General features: G+C 43.4%; 1 protein-coding gene across 1 annotated transcript in view; it reads right to left on the reverse strand.

The window, feature by feature from the left end:
- The window catches only part of clybl (citrate lyase beta like), a gene marked incomplete at its 5' end in the record, with an annotated part of 60,533 nt that overhangs the window by 19,030 nt on the left and 20,117 nt on the right, over positions 1 to 21,386 (reverse strand). Inside the window, one exon of the mRNA XM_083996674.1 lies at positions 7,147 to 7,360. Coding sequence (XP_083852800.1) covers positions 7,147 to 7,360 — 214 coding nt within the window. The remainder of the gene's footprint in view (positions 1 to 7,146; positions 7,361 to 21,386) is intronic.

The following is a 21,386-nucleotide window of genomic DNA, read 5'->3' on the forward strand; positions in this document are numbered from 1 at the left end:
TTGTTGAGGACTTTAAAACTGTTTTATTGCCTTTCTTCTTCTTTTTTTTTAACTTGATCTTAATGTTTTGATATGATTAACAAAACCAGACTTAATTTTTCTCTTCTCCTCCATATATTGTGTTAGTAACAGAAATGAATTTGAAAGTGGTTTCAGATAGCTGGTTGGGGTTTGGTGACCTTAATTTTCTGTCTATCTATGCATACATTTCTTGCTAAGTAAGAGATATAGTGTTGCCCCCATACAACCACATCTGCTCCATTCCTCTCCTCCTCCTCCTCCCTTTCTTTCATGTTTTCCTCTCCTCGTCACCTTCTCCATCATCACTCCTCCTACTAGGGTTACTCTCCAAGTGTTGGGTGTGTTGCGCAGCCCACGTAGCAGCACGGAGCGGTGCGGACTGTGGCCCTGCCAGTGAAAACACAAGGGTGTAACAGGATAATGAGAGAGGGAGAGAGAGGACCTTTCTGTTCTCTATGTCTCAGCACTTTCTGATCCCTCGCTCGGCCTCAATCCTCACCCCTCGCCCACAGTATCTGGGGCTGCTGCAGGAGTGCACGTTTCAAAAGACAATCGAAAGACCTGAGAAAGACGAAATATAATCTGCGAAATCTACGACCTGTATTGACAAAAAGACACACATGAGAAACCTTTTTTTTTTTTTTTTAAACTCACAGTCCTTTAAATGCCTCCTGTCTTTAAAAACCAGACAAGACCTCCTCCCTGCTTAAGCAATGAATGCTAATCACTGCACTGTCAACACTCTCCTCTGCACCCTGACCTCACGTTCGCCTCCAGCACCCTCCCCAAAGGACTCAAATGATACCCGACACATGACACTTAAAGCAACATTATGCAACTATTTCACCTTAAAATCACAGCTTCAAAATCATTTGGATGGTACACCGACTTCCCACGGCGTGTCCTAAATCCCTGTTCTTTTGCACTTAACTTGGGTTGAGCAGATAATATCTCCCGTGAGAATTGTGTAACTCTTTGCAGCACAATGTCACACTCCACCAACTCAAGTGTGGGACTTCAACCAGCTATAAAAAGACAAATGTGAAAGAGACTGGCACTCACAAAAATCTAGATGCTAGGAGCTAATGTTTTCATTCAGATTAGCTTGATGCTGATTTAAAAAGGGGAACTATGCAAGTCCGGTCGCTTTTAGCCCTCCTCCCTCCCCCACCTGGCCATGTGCATTTGTTTTCAACGAAGGCAGCGAGAAGGCAATCCATGGAGCAGTGGTTATATAACATATATACGTTTTACATTGAGTATATTTGTGTAGTCTTATCTGTCATAAACAAGAGATTACAGATTATGGGGCGTGCTTGTGTTGTGGTGGCACCGAGACGAGAGCTGGGACAACAGGTTGGAGGCGCTGATCTTGCAAGGTTGGTTTTCGGCCAAGAGACGCTAATGGAGAGGCAGAGAGCCTCCATTCTCCCCATAGCAAGTCAACCATCACAATTACTCCGAAGATCTTTAATACATTAATATTTTAAATTTAATAAAAAGGTAAAAAATCTTGCATATTTCCTTTTTTACATGAACGCATGGTGTGATGGCGGGTTTTGTGCCGAGATTATGATTTTTCAGTTGTTGTCCTTGCAATCAATACGCTTTTATTTTCTGTACATGTTAGCTTCTGGAGGTATTCTACTTCCAGTATCGGATTCAGCTTAACAAGAGCCAGCGACCTCTATTTTCCACCTGTGGCTGCAGTGGCCATTGCTGCCACTGCTAAGAAAAAAAAGTTTACACAGCTTTGCTTTAACGCACACACACACACACACACACACACTCACATCTACTGTGACAGACAGTAGAGTTTGGAATGGAAGGTCTTTCTGATCTGGCTGGAACGGGGTCTATTTTCTGGCTGAGCAGCTCACATCCCACTTGTGAGTCTTGGCAGCCTGACTGGGAGTTTCTCTCAGGTCTCCTGGGTCCTCTGAGGTGTTGAGCACAAAAGTAAATGGAATACACACACATACACACACGTACGCACACCCAGTCACTTGTATATGCAGCGATGTAAATACACACACACACGCACTCATACGGACACACACTACATATGAATGTTCAGTATTCATAATTCAAGTGGCTAACATTATTTCCCAGGAGTTCATTCTGTCAAGAGTTTAGTCATTTGAATCCACTTAAATGGAGATCAGCTCTTTTCAGTGTCCTCTGGCATAACACAGTGAGCACTGAACTGAGGTCATGTATCAGTTGACAGTTGGCTGCATAATTTATGTTAAGTTGAAAATCTCTGGTGTCAGACACAGTTCATGCATAGACCATGGCCCACGTATTGACTGTGCTACATCTGAATAAAAGGAAATGGACTGTAATAATGTCATCCACTCTGGTTGCATTGAAGAGCAGCTGAGTGAAGAACAGAGGGGTGAATCTCTGGACCAGTGGTTGATGGTGTTACTGAGGGAGGGACAAAACAAAGAGCGTAGAAGAGAATAAAATAAGAAAAAAAGGAAGAAAAATATCAATGAACAAAACAAAAAAACAACAACAAAAAAAACACCCGGATGCCTTTTTGGGAGAAGAACTAAAAAAAAAGTTTTCTATAGTGAGATGAGATCAGCTAAAATGGACAGATGTGAATTTTATGCATCATCAGCATTTCTTGTATTAGTTACAGTTACTGTAAAACAACAAGAGATGCTACCAATACCTTCCATCCCAGTGCAAAATACCTGTTAGACATATACTACTACTACTACTACTACTACTACTACTACATGATTTCTGTGAGTTTTATCTAAAGTCTGTCTGTCAGCTTCCTTTGCTGCATTTTTCAGGCTGAAGTTTATGTTACCAGATTTGACATGTAAGATGTTGATAGTTATCGGTGCTTTTGGAGTCTAATATGTTCATTAGCGTCTGTGACACACACTACTTGTGTTGCAGGTACCAGCTGTATTTGTATTTATTTGTTTATTTAGATGGGACAGTGCACATTGATGAACATACAAGTATGTAAATATGCCGGATTGTAGCAAAAATGCTAAATTCCATCCGTAGTCCCATTTACATAAAGACAGTTTAAAACAACACAACAATACATATAATAGAAAAGAAAGAAAGAACAAACAGTGGGGAAGAGGAAGAAGAACACTAGAGTAGAGTATAACTATTAATTACTGTTAATTATTGCAGCACATAAAAATGAGTGAAATCTCTTCAGACCTTATTTCTATGACTTTTCTAAAACAAATTTGAATGAGTTCTAAAAAGAATATCAAATTTGTGCAGTAATGACTGTTTTGTTATGTTGATCAATATCAACAGTCAACAGAGGTTATTTGTGTTGGTTTACATTGTTTATAACTCGTGAATTCATTTATATTGTGCTACCAAATGGCCCTGGTTGTGTAACGTGACGACCCAGGATGCTGGTGTGTCATACTTGAGTGATGTACAGTTTGCGGTCAACTGTGACACGTTGTGTATGTGCTTGCATGCTTGTGTGTGTGTATATATGTGTGTGTGTGAGCCTGTGTGTGTACGTGTGCAGACTTAAAAAGTGTGTGCGTGTGTGTGTATGTGCAAGTTTGTGTTCTGCATGTCTTGTGTGCTTGTGTGCATTTGCAGGCGCGTGCTGGTGTGCGAGAGGTGCTCCCCGTCGTGTCGGCCGCGCCACCATGCCATCTGGAGAGGAAATCGAGTGTGAAGTACAGTATAGTTTGGGACCAAGCTCCGTGGCAGTGGCTCAGCAGTTAGTTCATTAGTTCCAAACTTCCAGGGATTAGGAGAGAATCTCTACGGCAGGGAGGCGGGGGGGAGTCAGGGAGGATGGAGGGACCCATGTGGGGAAGAGAGAGGGAGAGACAGAAACACCAGGAGGAATACTGGACCATAGGGCACTAAGAGGCAGGGAGAGAACATGAGAGAGAGAGATAAACAATCTTAACCCCGAGGACCCTGGAGAGGGGAGACGAGAGAGGGAGAGAGGGACAATGAAAGAACAAGACGGTAAGGGAGAGAGGAGGAGAGAGGACAGGTGTAGCCGTCAGTTCCGCTCCGGGGTTTCAACCTGCCCTCCCTCTTCCTCCACCCCACTGATCATACAGATATGATGATATGTGTAAGAGTGTTAGAGCAGTCAGCCTTGTCTTCCCTCCCCTCTCTCCTCCTCATTCTCTCCCCTCTGGGTCCGTGGTGACAGTTAGCAAGCTCTGGGAGGCTTCTACCCTTTACTCCCTTTCTCATCTCCCTGTCTCTTAAGCAGCCAGCATCACTGCCAAGATGGAGCGCAGACATTTTTTTGGAGTCAAAGCGGCAGGCAATTAAAGCGGGCACTCCCGGATTTCAATTTCCAAGAGGAGGGGGTGGACTGACCTTCGTCGCGTACCTTTTTTGTCATGAATATCCTTCCCTGTTTTAAGGTGAAGGTGAAAAATAATGAAAAGAATACATTAATGAACGCATAACAGGAGGGTGGTTTTGGGCAGTGGCCCTATTTAAGGCCCATCCATGCGTACCCACTAACTAAGCTCATGTATTCACCTAACCTATTGTTGCCTTCGCCACAACAGTAGCGGAGGATGGCATTTAAAGAGAGCTCAGTCTCTGCTCTGCTCCCGTTCTCTCACCAAAGAAAGCACCAGACATGCATTAAGACTCCATTGTTGAAGGTCTGGCATCCCTTGGCAAACACACGGTGCCGACTGTGCGGTTGTCATGGTGAATATAATCACAGCTACAGTACACACTGTAGAAAATGTTACGATTTAACATTGTGGTGTTTTGCTCAACGAGTTTCATACCTCCCTTAAAAATGTCTTCATTTGGCCCATTTAATAATATTTTTGCTTGAATTAACATAGAAATAAAATTGGATTTGCTGTTAAGACATGTTGTTGACATGATGTTCCGAATCTGGCATAATAGAGGGTAAGTTAGTTGTAATGTAATTTAAAGCTTAAAAATCGTGAAAGTGGGGGCACCGTTTAGCTCAGTGGGTGCCCCATATGCAGAGGCTATGGTCCTCGCTGCAGCCGGCTCCGGATCGAAACCCCACTTGGGTGACCCTTTGCTGCATGTCATGCCCCCTCTCTCTGTCTCCCCATTTCCCATCACTCTTGACTATACTATAAAACTAAAAGAGGCAAAAAGTCCCCCCTCCAAAAAATTTTTAAAAAATTTTAAAATAGCGTGAAACATAAGAAATTTCACCGCATTTGTCAACAGCTCTATTAATTAAAATAGAAGTTTCGTCAGGCTTGGGTGAGATTGACAACACAAATATAGAGCTGTTATATTTCTAGATGAGCCTTTACACCTCGTTCATCAGGATATTAAATGTCAGATGTGTATTTCCTCAACAATGATAAATCATGTGCAGCAGCTATTAATACACATTTCAATTCCTGCACCTCATATTTTGTATCTCCAACAGGAACACAATAAAACACACATTGCAAAATTCTCAATATTCTGCCAATACAGCTTTCAAGTAAATAATGCCAAATGCAATTTGGCTGTAGTGCCTGAGGGAGGGGGGGGGGGGGGGTCACAAATCCTTAGTAAATATCCCTTGTGTATCTAATGAATAAGAAACAAAATGAATAATGCAACAATTATTGTGCCAAATTGATTTCAAAACTTGGCAATTAGTATCCAAAACAAATGTCTTAGTGGTACAAGCAACCTACACACACACACACACACACACACACATACACACACATTGAGGCACACACCAGAAACACTGTTTTACCAACAGGAAAAAAAATAATCTTAAGGGAAGGTATAACTACACAACAACCCCCATGGATTTCCAATTGCCACATGGAGGAAGAAGCTGAGAGTGTGGGAAGCGAAGAAAGGATGCCAGTAGGAAAGGTGCATTTTGTTATTGAGTAAATAACTAATTTCTATATTACACAGTATGACCTAGCAAACACATAATGGGTTACAGGATTTTTTTTTCTCACTCTGTCAGACTCTATGGTGGCAATGAATGGCTGAAATCAGTTCTGTTGTCATGTTTTATACAATGTAGTACAAATGTAGCTGGCTCAGTCAAGAAGGAATTATTAATTATTATAATTATTTTAACGCAGGAAACTGAGCCATTTCCTCATATTTAGTGGCGGTATTACAGCGGTTCACTCAGAATGCTACAGTGCTAGCATGGAGAGAAGTAGCAAACCAGCTGAGAGAAACTGGGCTTCCCTGTAACTAATGTAATTTTACCCCTTTATCTTTAATAGCACATGGCTGGATACTATGCTCTACAGGAACAACCTGCCAGTGCTAATGAAGAAAAGAAATCATACTGTATTCAAAATTCTTTTTCTTTTTTCCCAAACTCAAAGTTGAAAATAATTTTTTGACTTCGGTGTGAAATGAGTGGGCTGGTGAATGAAATAAGTGGATTGAAGCAGGAAACTTTAGTTGAAATGAGACAGAGACATAAACCTGTCACATGCTGAGAGCTCAAGAGTCCGACGTCTGAATTCTCCTCAAGCCTGAATGGCTGCTTCAGTGCTGCATTCCTCTCCACATTTCCCCCTCTCTCTCTCTTAAAAAAAAAAACTAATAAAGACAAGAAGCTCCGACATCCACCAGTCTCCATCGCGGGGTCACAGTTTTTTAGCCTGTCAGTCACACAGGGCATCATCTTATTGTCTTTGTCTGCTACAGGAACGGCCTCCAGCCATATCAATCATCTTTATTATCATGACTTAAAAACCTTTGTTAGTTAACTTTTTACCCAGGCCCCTTCTTTATCCCATTCTCCAATCACAATTTCATGGGCAGTTCAGGAGGGCCAATGGGGAGGTCGAGTGGGCGGGAGGAGAATGCTTTTAACCTGCTGCATCTGGTGCTTTCCCGCTGCTCACCCAGTGGGACGTGGTCACCTTGTTTTAAAGGACTCTGATAGGGGGGGAACCACTGCCTTTATACCACCATAATGGGGTGAAATGTGCTTGTTTTAAACATGTCACTTAGGTAGTTTCCTTTCAGTGATTAAGACCTAGCACCTGTCTGGAGGAGGAGGGAGCTGGAATTAAAATCATTCTGGATCAAACAGCTGTGCGTGTGTGTGTTCTTCCTTCCTGGCACTCTGTTTCATTCATGTGTGTCAGTGTGTGTGTGTCTCTGTACCTTTTTGCTGAGGGCTACGCCGTCCTCGCAGTCCAAGACGGCGCAGTCGACATCCAGCGAGGCCAGTTTCCTCAATTTTCGCTCATCATTGCCAGGGCAATAGAGAACCGCCCTGCGGGGGACGTAGCGCAGCGAGGAGCCTGCGGAGTGGTGGTGAGGACGCCATGCTTCAGCGTGTAACCGCCAGGCTGTGGGCAGGAGCCAGCCGCTCTCCCTTTCAACACAAACATATACATACATAAGCACACACACAGACATGTATTCATGTACACAACACTCAGGCAAGGGGGCACAATGAATGCACAAGCATATGTCTCTGGTGCATATGACACATGAACAGTATCAACAGTAAGGGCAAAGAATAATTAAAGGTTGTTGCTGCATTTATCTTAAAAAATAATATATACAGTGTTTATATATCACGCATGAAGATCCAGGAGGAGGAGGCCACATCCTCCAGACTATAGTGAAAGTCTGGAAACGTTTCATTTTGAGAGTTCTGTTTGCCCTTCAGCTGCTCATTGAAGTGGATGAGAGACGCTGACCTGTGCTTTGGCGCTCTTTGGTGAGAACAAACTCACCCAAACACTGAGCCACTCATATGCTAATGCTGCCACACTGCTGAATATCCAGGCAGGACAGAGAGTGAATGAGTAGGAGTAGCAGCAGTGGTTGGAGCTGAGTCATGGAAAATTTTAAGTTTGGAGAAAGAAAACAACAACAACAACAGTCTTTTCCAAAGCTCATAGTCCGTACTTTAGTCCTTGCTATGAAAACTATTGATGAAATCTGACTAAATTGAAGGGTTCTGCTCTTTTAGTCAAATAAATAACCACATGGAAAAACATGCATGATAAATGCAGAAACTTTAAGATGTAATTGTGATTTAAAATGTTATTCACAAAATGCACAATTGTAAAATGAATGAAGATGACTAAAATGGTAATACAATTATCTAAGACTGCCATCAGATTCTGAAATAAAATGAATGCTGGAATATTTCACTAAAAAGGGAAAATTATGGCTTCATCTACTAAGGCCTTCACTTTTTTGCATTTAAAAGTGTGTTAAAACAATTCTTACCCAGTAAAACCCCCCACACTATAACTTAAGAGAAAGTACATTATGTATTTCTCCATTGTTGTGTACGTCTTCTCTTTTCTCTAGATGATGCTCCAGCATTGCAAATACCACACCACAAATCTGGTTCTGGTGGCGTTTCTTTTTTCACATTTACTTGTTATCACACTACGAAGTATTTCACTGACTAATACTTGCTCATCATCACATCCAAAGGTCATAAGACACGCAGCAGTCTCGGCCTGTGTACCGCCCAGTACATGCGGCATGCGCATACACCCACTCGACTGTGTGCACCACCAATAATCACAATCACTGCACGCACATCTTAATTGTTTGCCTCAGTCAATCTGGCTTCTGAAACAATTGGTCCAAATGAATAGCTACTGTAAATGTTTAGGATCAGATATGTGAAATTACAGTGGGAAACAGCATCTCCCACCGCTAACTCTCGCTGGGCATCAGAAGCCCTCGGAGGGACCGTACTGCAAAGAGAAAGAGAGGAAGAGGGGGGTATTCCTCCTATTAAAGAAGGGGGGTGATTAGCTCCTTTTTACAGAGAAAAAGACAAGAAAAGAGAATAAAGTCACTTCAATAGCCACTTAATCCTGTCAACTACGCTTCCACATGCCCTCAAGTGCCAATAAGGCCTAATCTAAACTGAGGTGTAGTGGTTGGAGCAGGCAGTTCAAACTAATTCAAGTTGTTTCCAGCTTCCAGGTACCCAGAGCCTATTAGAGATGGGGGGACAGTCATCACAAAAGGCTTGTGGAGACAACATGGTAATGGTCGGAGGAAGGACTATGGCACACCACCATGCTACCAGCAAATACGTAGATTTTAGGAGCAAAAAGCTACAGGAGATGGAAAAATGGTAAACAGAAAAAGAGGAAAATAGTGGGTAAGGGGACGGAAGTCAGTGCCGAGTGGTAGGGGGGGCAAGAGGGGGGGGGGGGTTGTTGAGAATCTAAATGAAAATCAGTCTATTCTGTGCATATACGGCTCAGGGGGGGAAATGTTACAAGGCCACTTTAAGTGCCCACTTAAAAGACAAATAAAGCATAATATAACCGAAGTACAAAAAGATGGAGGCTGTAATTTAAGAGTAGCTTCCATTATAAAAGGAGAAAGGGTGGAGAGGAAGTGAAGATGCCTCGATGATGGTTGGAGACGGTACATGAGAAGCAGAGGTCAGAAACAGAGGCCAACATCAGCATCTCTATCCCTCCCATCTTAAACACAACAAGACTGCCGAGATAAAACTGAGCCTCTCAATTCTACTGACTGTAACATCAATCATGATGTATCAGAGAGCAGGATTTGTCACTACATGGACGGCTACTGGTAAATCTTGATTCAATCAAGGCGATGTTGGACTAATCTACATAATGGAAAAGATGACACACCACCTAAGACTACAGGAAGCTCAGCTCGAAAGAAAAACGGATGAAATGGACAAAATTCAAGACCACAGGAAAGACTTGACTGAGTAGAAGAAAACAGGATAATGGACAGGTTGTTAAGAATGTAACTCCCACATGTTTGTATTTGTTCTTGTATTTATTTGTCTAAATGTTGGTTTTATATACTTTTATGAAGGAAAAACTCTCAATAAAAACTAAAGCAACAAAAAAGATGATGTTGAGCTGAAGAACCAGAATTTTGGCTGGAACTTAACAGCTGTTTTCATTATCATAATCTCACAGTTATTACACTGCTGATTATCCTCTCAATTAAATCAATCATTGTTTGGCCAATGGGGGAAACTAGTGAAACCCCCCTGCATACTAGTTTCCTCACAATAAAAAGGTGACACTGTTTGAAATGTATGGATATTCTGTTCACAGCACTTTGACACTACACACACTGACGAAGACTGATTGTCGAAACTGGTCTGTGGTAGTTGCCTGTACCAGTGAGGCAATAAAGACATCAGAAAGACACTGAGTGTTGCTGGCTTTTTGTTCTTTTTAAACTGTTTACTAGCCGAGCACCTCCTGACTGCTTCTTTTTCTTTTTGAGTGTGCGCTCTCTTCCTTTTTTGGATATTCTGTTCACTCTGATAAAAAAAAGCATTAGCTTTATCTCTTGAGAAATGACTTTAAAGGGACAATGAGGAGTTTTGGAAAGCGAAGTGTTTTCATACATTCCTCAAGAATGAAAGTCAGAGGTTCGAAGACGATCAGATACCGTCGTAGTTCCGACCATAAACGGCGATTCGGCGGCGTTATTCTCATGACCCGCCAAGCAGCGTCCGCGAAACACAAAGTAAGGAAACGCTGGTCGGCTCGTCCAGCATTTCCACCATTAATTAAAATAACAAAATAACGATAGAGACAAAACAATATATTTATTGAAAATGGAGCCATTAACAAGTGTGGGTAGCGTAGATTCATCCACATTAACGTGCAACTTTTTTATAACCAAATAGAAACTCCTCGTTGTCCCTTTAATGATTAACCAGTTATCAATACAGATGCAGAATATGTCGTTCGGTGAGGCAATTATTCGGCTTATCGTTTCACTTTTGCTTCACGTAAAAGTGTGTTATGTTACACTTGCCACACCAGTAGACATTTTACATTCACTTTTGCAATGTCTTCGGTAATATGCTGCTGCTTACATTACTAGGTTGCAAAAAGCTAAAAAAAAACAAAAACGTAAAAACATTCAATATTTCACCACCGTGAGTTCTTTGTGATTATTGGAAAGAACTAAAGAAGTCATTTTAACAGTGGAAAGTCGCATTTAGTTTATTTTCAACTGTGTTTGGTTAATGGATCAAGAGACATTTTTCTTGTACCTCATTCAAAATCATAATCTGCTAAAACAATTTTTTATATTCATTTACTTTTCATTGGATTAATCTGGCTCTGGTTTTAGTCTAACAAATTATACATAAAAAAGGCAGACCTGGTGGCTATATAAAAAATATAATTAATTTTCCCATAAAACCCCCAAAGGAGCTGCTCGTACGGTCAAGTAACCATTAACATCACAATCCAGTGGGGATCTATAGGGATCGTCGTCACATACACACATCACTTCCATGCACTCCATCCAATCTGGAAATTTTTATTTACACCATTCGACATCTGGTTGACATTTTCCCATTATTAAATCACTATATACGCTTGTGTTCTATACGTTTAACAGTCCGCAAAGCGCCATATGCACCTATGTTACCAATTTCTTTTCCTCTTCTCTCTCCTTATTTCTTTCTTTTCTGTTTTTTACATGAAAGGTTATGATAACACGGGGTTGTGTGGCTATATTAGCAGCTGTAAAGTGGTGGGTGCTGGCCACAGTGACAACATTTACTGGTCTGAGATCAGAGGTAAGTGTGTGTTAGTGGGTTTATATGGTGCTGGATGGGACTGGTTCTCATTAGCTGGGAGGCAGCAGCAGCAGACCCAGGCCTAGTGGCACTGAGGAGGGGGGTGGGGGTGATGAGGGAGGCTGGAATGTGGTGAGAGGGTGGTGAGCTCCGTGTTACACTAGACATGGGCCTTACTGAGTCATGCATATTCAGTTTTCCAGACCCAACAGTACAGTGTGTGTCATATCTGGACCTGCTGTCCAACGAGTAATTAATGTGAACATCCAAAAAGAACATTGTTCTGCAGCAGCAGCAGCCGTCGCTCCACGCTGGCCGAGCAGAGTTTCTTTACATGCAGATTTGCATCCGTCTCTTCCCCGACACCAGAGAGCGTCTTGGACAAAGCAGTTCACAGGTATAGAAGTATCAACTGATCTTCAATTCAGCAGAATAGCCCTGTGATGATCTGACACCCACCGTCAGAGTCTCTGTAGTGCCTAACTACAATAAATCTGCCTTGAACCGCGTATCCTTGAACTCCACATCTTATCTTCGCCACTCTCAGACAACTATGTGACTGATGTACACTTTTGCCACGTTCAGCTCCTGTTTCCGCTAAGTTTCATCTCCTTATCTGTGAAATCCCCCTTCATGCAATTCAGACAGGGTCACCGATATTTCTCGAGTTAACAGGTCGCTGAGAAATGACGGATTACGGGAGGAACAGACGCACACCAAACTTTGGTGCTGCTTCAGATTACGCTTCTTTTGTGAGCTTTTTTCCTAGAAAACAGCAAGTAGCTCCATGATAAATTTGCACATGTATGAATGAGATCATCCAGATTTGTCATTAAAATGTTCCTGCGGCTGAATGACCATATTAAAAATGTAGTTTTATGCTCTTGCCTGACAAATGCTTCACTACTGCATCTGTAGTTTTGGCATCATGTACGGTCACTAGTGTCCCTGCGGGCTGGACACTTGTATGTGAATGACTCCATAATTAAACTAGCTAACAAACTAACTAAAATGCCAAACACTAGACGTCATGGCTGCGGCATAAAACATATTAAACCGTGGTCCATATTTCACTTGACATGAGGTGACCGATTGTGGCCTGGCACAAGATACTGTATTACAAACAGCCGTAGTAATTGCTTCATTATCATGACGTGATGATTACCATTTCCTGTAACTCTGCTGGCCTCCACCTGGCAGCATAATAGCCTAATTCAGGTGGTAATATTCATCCTACCACATGAATTACAGCAGATAACAAGTGGCCCACTTGAAAACAGGCCCCGACGATAGCCTCCCTCTAAATATGTAGATTTCCACAATTATCTCCAGTGTGGCGGCGCCGGCAGAAGCTGTGTCTAAAATGCACAAAATTAAAGATCTGTGTTTCTACCCCATGATAATCAGCGACTTCTTAATATGCAAACTACATTCTGAGGTCTGCGGTGCTTAAGATTCCTGATTAAATTTGGTGGAAATAAAGATGAATAAAGAGTAGGGAGGAAATCGATATTGCTGAAGCGCTGACGGGCCCTTTGTGTGGAGAAAGCTGTCTGCAGGTGGGAAATAAAATGGTCAAAAAGTCATCAATATTTACCTAGCCTCATGTCCACCTGCCTGTCTGACAGTTTTTTTTTTTGGTTTGTTTTTGAGAATGAAAAAGAGAGCTGAAGCATTCTCCGCACGCAGTCTTCCTCACAGCGTGATGCTGTATCTGTATGTTTTTTTTTCACACTGCCTCAGGTCTGAGGACACAATTGGACGGCATAGAAATGCTGAAAAATTAAGCAGAGACACCCAAGACAGGGAAAGGAAGGAATCAAACACTTTTCCTCGACTTCTTCTCTTTCTCCTGCCCCCCTGCTTTCCCTGCTTGCCCTCCAGCAAATTGAAGCCTGGGATGAGCAATCCACTCCTCTCCAGATTAGATCGAGGGGGGGCTGCAGAGTTAACGGTGGGTTGGCCTCTCTTTGACTAGGAGGAGCAGGACAAACAATAGCACACTGGACCTGTTAACATTTTGTTGATGATAACTGTACTAACTGTAAAAAAACAAAAAACAACTGAGAATGAAGACCAGACTCAAATTTGCCCCTGAGCAGTTAACAAAGCAGCAGCAGCCCGTCACCATTAGAGGCAACATGTGCTGTTCACGTGTCCCTTTGTCATCATAAAGGTGTAACACACCGCCCCTACATGCAGAGGAGATCATAATTTATCCCTCTAAGTCTCCACCCATTTAACTAAAGTTCAGCATTTCACGTTTGGCACGGAGGTTGGAGCATGAATGTTTTTTACTTCCTCAGATTATTTCGCCCACTGGCCTCATGTCTTCCTTTTCCTGGCTATAAAAAGCTAATTCCAGGGACAGTGTTTCTCACCATCAACAAAACCCCTTACTCATCCATCCCATCCACGCCTTCTCCCCCTTTCCTGTCTCATTAGTTTGGGTTTTATGCCTTAATCTACACAATGAGGATGAAGTCATGGCGGTTATCTTCAGCAGCCAATGTCTGTCTACCTGTAATCCTCCTCAAAGTCCCCGGCTTTCTCCCAGCTCACAAATCGGCACACAATGCCTTTATGCAAGGCCTTTGCCGTAATGCCCAGAGACGACTGCAGACCGACCGACCCCCCCTCCTTTCCTCCCCCCCTCCATCCCTCATCCCTCCACATAAAACTAGTTAAATCCCACTCCTCCTTAGAAGGACCGAGATGTCTTCATCTAGGTCTCAGGACAGGGAAATGTCAAAGTGTAAAAGACATAAGGGCTTTTTTTTCCTGCAGGCGTCACTAGCAGGTCTTGATGACTGACAGTTGTCACTCCCTCTCTCTCTGTCTGTCTGTCTGTCACGGAAGAAAACCTGATAAATCCCTAAGTCAGTTGTGACCACTGAGTAGCTGGTACAGAAACGAAAAAAATAATCTGAAATAAATACATTTAATATAAATGCAGTTCCAATTACCGGTAGATGTTTGCAGATAATAAACTTTACATGACAGTTCAAAGGGGAGAAAAAAATCAATGAATTTATCTTTAAAAGTTAATTGAGAGGGGAACTTAAAAAGGTCAAACAAGTCACTCCATTGGAGGAGGGCATAAGGGGGTTAGCTTTTAACTTAGCATTTTTATTGACTCTGGCAAAACAAAATGAGCGGGCTCTGTAGGATTGTGCACTCTGCATTGGCCATTCAGGCCTTCAGAGCCCCATTGTAGTACTTTGAAGAGAATGAAAGGAAACCCCACTGGTGGAAATGCAGTGGAACAGCCCCACAACAGGCCACAACTGTTCCCTTATGCATGAAAGGCAGGGACATAAAAGACAAGATGGACTTCTGAGGTAGGGCCAAAAACAAAGGCAACAAAAGTGCTGATCACGAGGGGATGACACGACTCGTCTCGGCAGAAGGAGCAGGGAGAAAAGGGCCAGGGGACAATAGCACTCCCGGCCAAATGACATGTTGAAGAATTGAAAAATCCACACAAGAAGTGTCTTCTCAATTCACTAAACCCACAAGAGCTGGGTGACTGTCGGCTGGACCCTGGTCAGCGCGAGGGGGGCGGACAATAACAGCCCACAGCTTTTCTCCCTCTAACTTTCTTTCCCAAATCTTTTCCCTGTTTTGGCAAACAACTTGGCAAAGGGCAGAGACGGACTGGGGTGACGGCTTTAGTCTGCACACACCAAACCGAAACCAAACCAAACCTAATCAAAGCATGGTGGGTTCCGCTCCCGCAGCTTCCGTTTTGATCTGTTGGCTGTCTGTGTGTCTGATCTGTTTCTGTTTGTGCCCTACACACAATTATGCTACTGCATAACCTCCATGGAAACAGTCGGACGAACAAAAACATGTTTGCTCTCATTCAAAAAGCATCCTTCCTTTTTAGCCGCACAGCGTAATGGCTGCTGATATTTCAGCCAGTGTCTCAGAAGTCACACTAAATAGCACTGCGTTAATAAGAACGCTTCCTGCCGCTTTCTCTCCCCGTTGGCTTCTGGGCTGAGAGCAACTGTGTGCTTCTGATTTCCCGTTGTGGGGAAATAAGTATGACGAAGCGCATACACCGCATGTTTCTGTACGCAATACCTTAAATCGATGGTTAGTCTTAATATAAAATCTATTCATAGATGTTCCATGCACTCTGGAGAGGAATCTGTGTGAAACGACGGCAATTTAAGGAACCAGCTATATTTTGCTTACATTAATAAATCGCTTTTCACACAAATCTCATGCACTGTATGGAGAAAGATTTTTTTTTTTGTGAATGATGAACCTACAGACACCTTTAATGTAAGAGCTGGGAGTCATTGTTCACCCACATGCTGAACTGTGGCGCTCCACAGGTAAAGGTCCTCCTCCTCCGATAGCCTGAGGCCTATATCCCACAATTCTTCACACATACCCACGGGCCCTTTCACTGGCCATCACCCTGTCTGATTAATGGATCGATGTGGTAATTGATTAGTGAAGAGGAGGTGGGAATAAGAACATAGGTCAAACGTCAATAATGTCCCCCTGACAAAAGGTGGAAGACGTAAAATGTACCAGTGATAGCCTGCAGCCAGACCTCTACCCATCAAAGCCCTGGCAGGACTAACATAAAGGCCCCGGCCCATTCTCCGGTCTGCCCTGCCCTCCCTCCCCAGCGCTCCTTTTCTCTTGGTAATGCTGTCTGTTAAAGTGACAGGAACCATTCTGGGGGCTGCTTGTCAGCTCACCTTCATAAAACAAGCCGTAAAGCAGCAAATAACAGGCTTATATGGCTTCATTATACCAGCTATGCAGGATCACAGCCCTGGGCTGAGGGGTGAGTTGGAGGGAGAGAGGGGCAGGGGGGCCGTGCTGGTAGCGGAGAGGCGGGGAGAAAGTTGGCAGGACGGCCTGGTTCTCGTGGAGGTTTGTTGTCCCAGCGGCTGTCACCATGTCCATGTTTGCTCAGGATAGAGGACCACTTGACCTCCTTCAACCCTGTATTCCCCCGAAATCCCAAACAGGACAAAACAAAGAGGTTGGACTCACTTTTGGAGACACTGTGACAGTTCAGTCTAATGAGGAATTTCTTAACCATTTAACTGACCTCACACTCGTTTGTGATGATTTTGAATCTGTGCCCTGCTACACTTAAAATACAACGCCAGAGTTAAAAGATTCATTTTGAGCTTTCTGACAAATATCATCCATAACCAAGAACAAAAACCATGATGGTGTATCCGAGCAGTTAAAAAATGAGGAGAGCAGGGCCAGATGGGGCATGCATCTGCGACAGTAAACCTTTGGCCGTGGCAGGGCCGGACGTGAGAAAGATTCTCATTTATTTCATGCAAATATCTTTGGGTCGTTTCACAACCTGACAGTGGGGTTGCAAGGTGGTCATTATCTCAGGTTGTGTCTCCCAAACATTTCCCCACGCTGTTTTTCCAGAGTCAGCCGCGGGAGCCTGGCAAAGGAGTCGGCACTCGGAGAAGCAACAGAAACAGAAGCAGCAGCAGCAACAGAAGCGAATGTGAGCACTTGTGTGCTTACTGGTCCGTGGCACAAATAAGGCAAAGCCCCGGCCGTACAACACAACTTGTGGCATTTCCCTGCACACACACACACACACACACACACACACTTCCTCGCTTCAAATGGAAATTTAGCCCTTTCCCGGGGTTAACACATCTTCAAAAGTTGTTTTAAAAGAGCAACATGTACCATAGAGAATCATCTGGTGTGCTGCATATATGATGCATACTTATTATCCTACATATGAAATGACAAGGGCTCCCATTAAGGTTCAAAGCCTCAACAGGAACTATAAATAGGCTGTTGATATTAGCAAGTCAAATACGCAGCATAAAGCTTCCACAACATCTGGTAGCCAAGCTTACACTATGTGCACCAAAGTAACTGTCCCTTTATGTGCTTATCTGTTATGTGCCCGGTCCCAGTCGTGTTGAGATCAGTCACTTATCTCTTTAGCAAGGCTGCGAGGCAGCGGTACAAGCGCCATCACTGTGATCATTGTATAGTTAATTGTCACCTCCATCAACATTAGCACTCTCTAACATGCTTAACAGAGGGGGCAAAGAAAGGGGGAGCTGACTGCACGCTCTATTCTGAGACTGACACTTGTTCTCTGAGGGGCGGTTTTCGGTGTCAGGATTACAGTGCATGGGAGAAAGGAGGCGGAGGAGAGGAGGGGAGCCTTCTCCACAACTCATGTCACCGGGGTCTGTCTGTCTGTAACGGCAGCAGAGGGAGGAAGAGAGGAGGAGAGACAGGGAGCCGGGGAGGATTGATGGGTGTTTACTTTTGAGCAGTCTCTCAACCAATGACAGAGCAAAGAGACCAGCATGGACTGGGACTATCTTCCCTTGACAGTCTGTCATGGGATAACTAATTAACCCCCCACCTATTACGGCTGGTGATACAAACTCTGACCATATAGCCCCATGCCTTATATATAGGCCTTGTGGGATATAAACACCACATCAAAAACACACAGGAGGTTGGGAAGGACTCAGCGTACAGACAGTAACACACACACACACAGCTTGCGCGTGCACACGCTTGGCAGAAGGCCAGATGGATTCAAATGTGTCACCATCGAACCATATGGATACACACATCCGAGCCTAATCTGACAAACACTGCAGCACACACATGCATATTCTGGCCTGCACACGGACACACATATCCGGACTGTAAAAACAGCATTGCCATCTTGAGCCCCCTGGATCACTGGGGCCATCTGACACTGTGGAGCGCTGAATGCATTAAGACTGGCAAGGTGGCTGCACTTTCCATCTCAGCTAGCACAGTTACATAACCCTCCATGATATGAATGCATTAACAGTATTAGTTCTGCAGGTGAGAACACTCCTCTCTGCTGACGAACGATAACCGCCACACATTTACATACATGCGGGGAATCATGTTGCTGGCTGCAAGATGTCAAACCTACTTCCATTAAGTTAATTATCTGAGGTAAAACAACTGCTGATGCACCTGCAAAGATGACTGTAAACAAACAATTAACACTTCCACTCAATTTGGAGTCCAAGCGGAGGAGATGATGTCGAGTTGATTCCACAAGTGTCAAGGAATCTCTCATGGGAATAAAAAGGAGAATGGAAAGAGGACAATAATAAAAGAGGGAGCCGAGATAGGATAAAACATTAGTTAAGTTTGAGGTGGAAAAAGCAAACACAAACAAGAACTGGAAAGGCGTGGTTGTACGGGCACTGGGCACAAAATGCAGAAAAAAAGTGTCATAACATCCACTACATGGGACAATCTGTGCCTGGACACGGATATGACTGGAACAGTACATCAGTCAGTAGATCAGATTATTAGGATATTTGGCCTACGATGTGATATGTACTACGTCTGGTCTCTCGCCCCCACCGACCCCACCCACGCGGGCCCAAACACAAACACGCCCCCGTACCCCTCCTCGGACGGCAGGGGAAAAAAAAAAAAAAAGTCTGACAGATGGGTGTACTGGAAAGATCCACTCAGGAGACCAAAACATACTAAGGCACTGTCTGTCCAACATTTGGATTTGGAGGAAAAACTACAACAAGAGGAAAACAGGACAGAGAAAAAAGGGACATCTGTGGCATTTGTCTTATTTCCTCTCTTGTGGGACATGATGTGTCATGAGTGAGCACAGAGTCTTTTGGATCATATTCCTTTTAATTAATGGACTTCCCCACCCCCTTACCCCAACACACACCCACAAATACACACACACACACACACACACCATTCACACCCCTGCTCACAGGTCTTCATCCCTTCCCTGCAAGTTGCCTGTGCCCCCAAGTGGCCAAACATGATAACTGCATCTATTTTACAAATGAATCTGTTTAAAACTTGTGAAACAGCCCAGGCTGCTTCAGGAGGCAGAGCCACTGAGAATTCAAATTTCTGAAAAATTTACTTTCAAGCTTAAGCCTCTAACACCCCTGTAGCATTATTATATTTAGCAAGCGCTGACAACAAAAAAAGATCCTCCTGTGACCCGTTCACATTCACAAAACAAACTTAACTATACTTTTTTTTAAATGACTGCAAGTAGGGCTGAATGGAGATTTCTCTCAAAAGAAGTGAGGATTACTCTTCTTTCATGGTCGAGTGCTCCAGATCAACGCGGCCTCTTCACAATGTGAGTGAATAGAGGTGCTCCTGAATGCGTAAAAATCAACTCTGTCAATTTTAGTGAGTTACAATATGGCAGAATTATATATAGGACATTCCCCTCGATATAAAATCTGAAATTTTCCTCTTTTTTGTCAATTCTCGGTGGCAAATAAATGCCACATAAACAAATCATGATTACTACCACAGTCCGATTTCGATTGGGGTATAACAAGACGTATAGAGAAATCACCATTCATGTACGTCATCACTGAACAGTAAGAGTTATTAAGGAGGAATTTTAAATAATAAAGCTGATGCTCCCTATAGGGTTTAAATGACAGACGCTTCATTCTCCTAACCAACGGGGATGCCTTTTGCCCTCGACTTCTGCCCAGCCCCAAGCCTTTAATTAAGACTGGCTTAGACCCGATTGATCCTGACGCACCAGGAAGTTTCTTGAATATGTGACCATGGAAGTATTATATAGGCCACAACCCCCCCACCCCCCCACAGCAGCCTACAGCGCCTACCCACACCCCACATGAAAAGGACTGTAAGCTGAAAGCCCTTAGTTGGTTACCAGACTGAGGTATGCCTACACATTCTCCATTAACCCTTCACTACTATAATCTCATCTACAGTCAATCAGATTTTTTTCTTAATTATTACACACATAGTGGCAAAGACGCAATTCCTGCACTGTGTGTTTGGACTTGCCACCGAATAGCCTGACAGTTTATCCATTATCAAGTCATTCTAAAATCGTATCTGTATCTAAGTTTCAGACCTCATCAAACTTGGCTATGGCTCTGTTATGTCGATTATGATGGGGGGGGGGGGATACAGCAAGTCGTCTCCACAACAACACACCACATCATTAAAGCAACAACACATTTCCTGTAGCAAAAAGCAGTGATGCAAATAGGAAGCTGGGACTGTCAGATTGTTGGAGCTCTGTGTGCTGCGGGTGTTGTGCACCACATGGAGAGAATTCTTGTACTGGCTTTCACCACAACACAGCCACTGATGAGTCAGTGAGCCCCATGAAAGTGCAAGAGCTTCACAAACACCGTCCTCGCATCACTGTGTCCAGGACTCCCTTGGACCAGAACTGTTTGATATTGTTCATACAATGTTACAAATACAGGACAGAAAGAAAAAAATATGTGGGACTTATTTGTTTAGTAGCTGGGGGGGGGGGGGGGGGGGGAGTTGGGATAACACCTTATTGTAAGGTGGAAAAAAACAAAAAACGATTTGTCTGTTTACCAGCACCTGACTCTTTGTCAACAACTTATTTTATTAAACTGCCAAAATGCCAAGTGAATGCAAATTCTGGACAAGCCAGCCTGTCTCCTCACAGTATGACAGAGGTTCCACATGACAACCTGAGGGGGCTTGGCAGGTCCGAGGGGAGGGGTGAGGTGATGCACTTGAGAGGAGAGGGGTTTACAGTTAAAGATCTGCTGCAACCAGCCAAGCTGTTATACCTTTAGGTTTGGAGTCTGGACACAATAAAAAGCCTACACTTGTCCAATCTAATGCAAGCAAATACAACAGCTTTTCAGTAATTACTCCATTGGGAGAATATCAAATATTTGGAAATCTACCAAAACCACACAGTGTTGTGGTAGAAACAGACCTGGATCAGCTAATGTGTCCCGACCCATTCACATCAATAGAGAACATGCTT

This window comes from Trachurus trachurus (assembly GCF_905171665.1).
Source record: "Trachurus trachurus genome assembly, chromosome: 21".
NCBI classification, from domain to species: Eukaryota; Metazoa; Chordata; class Actinopteri; order Carangiformes; family Carangidae; genus Trachurus; species Trachurus trachurus.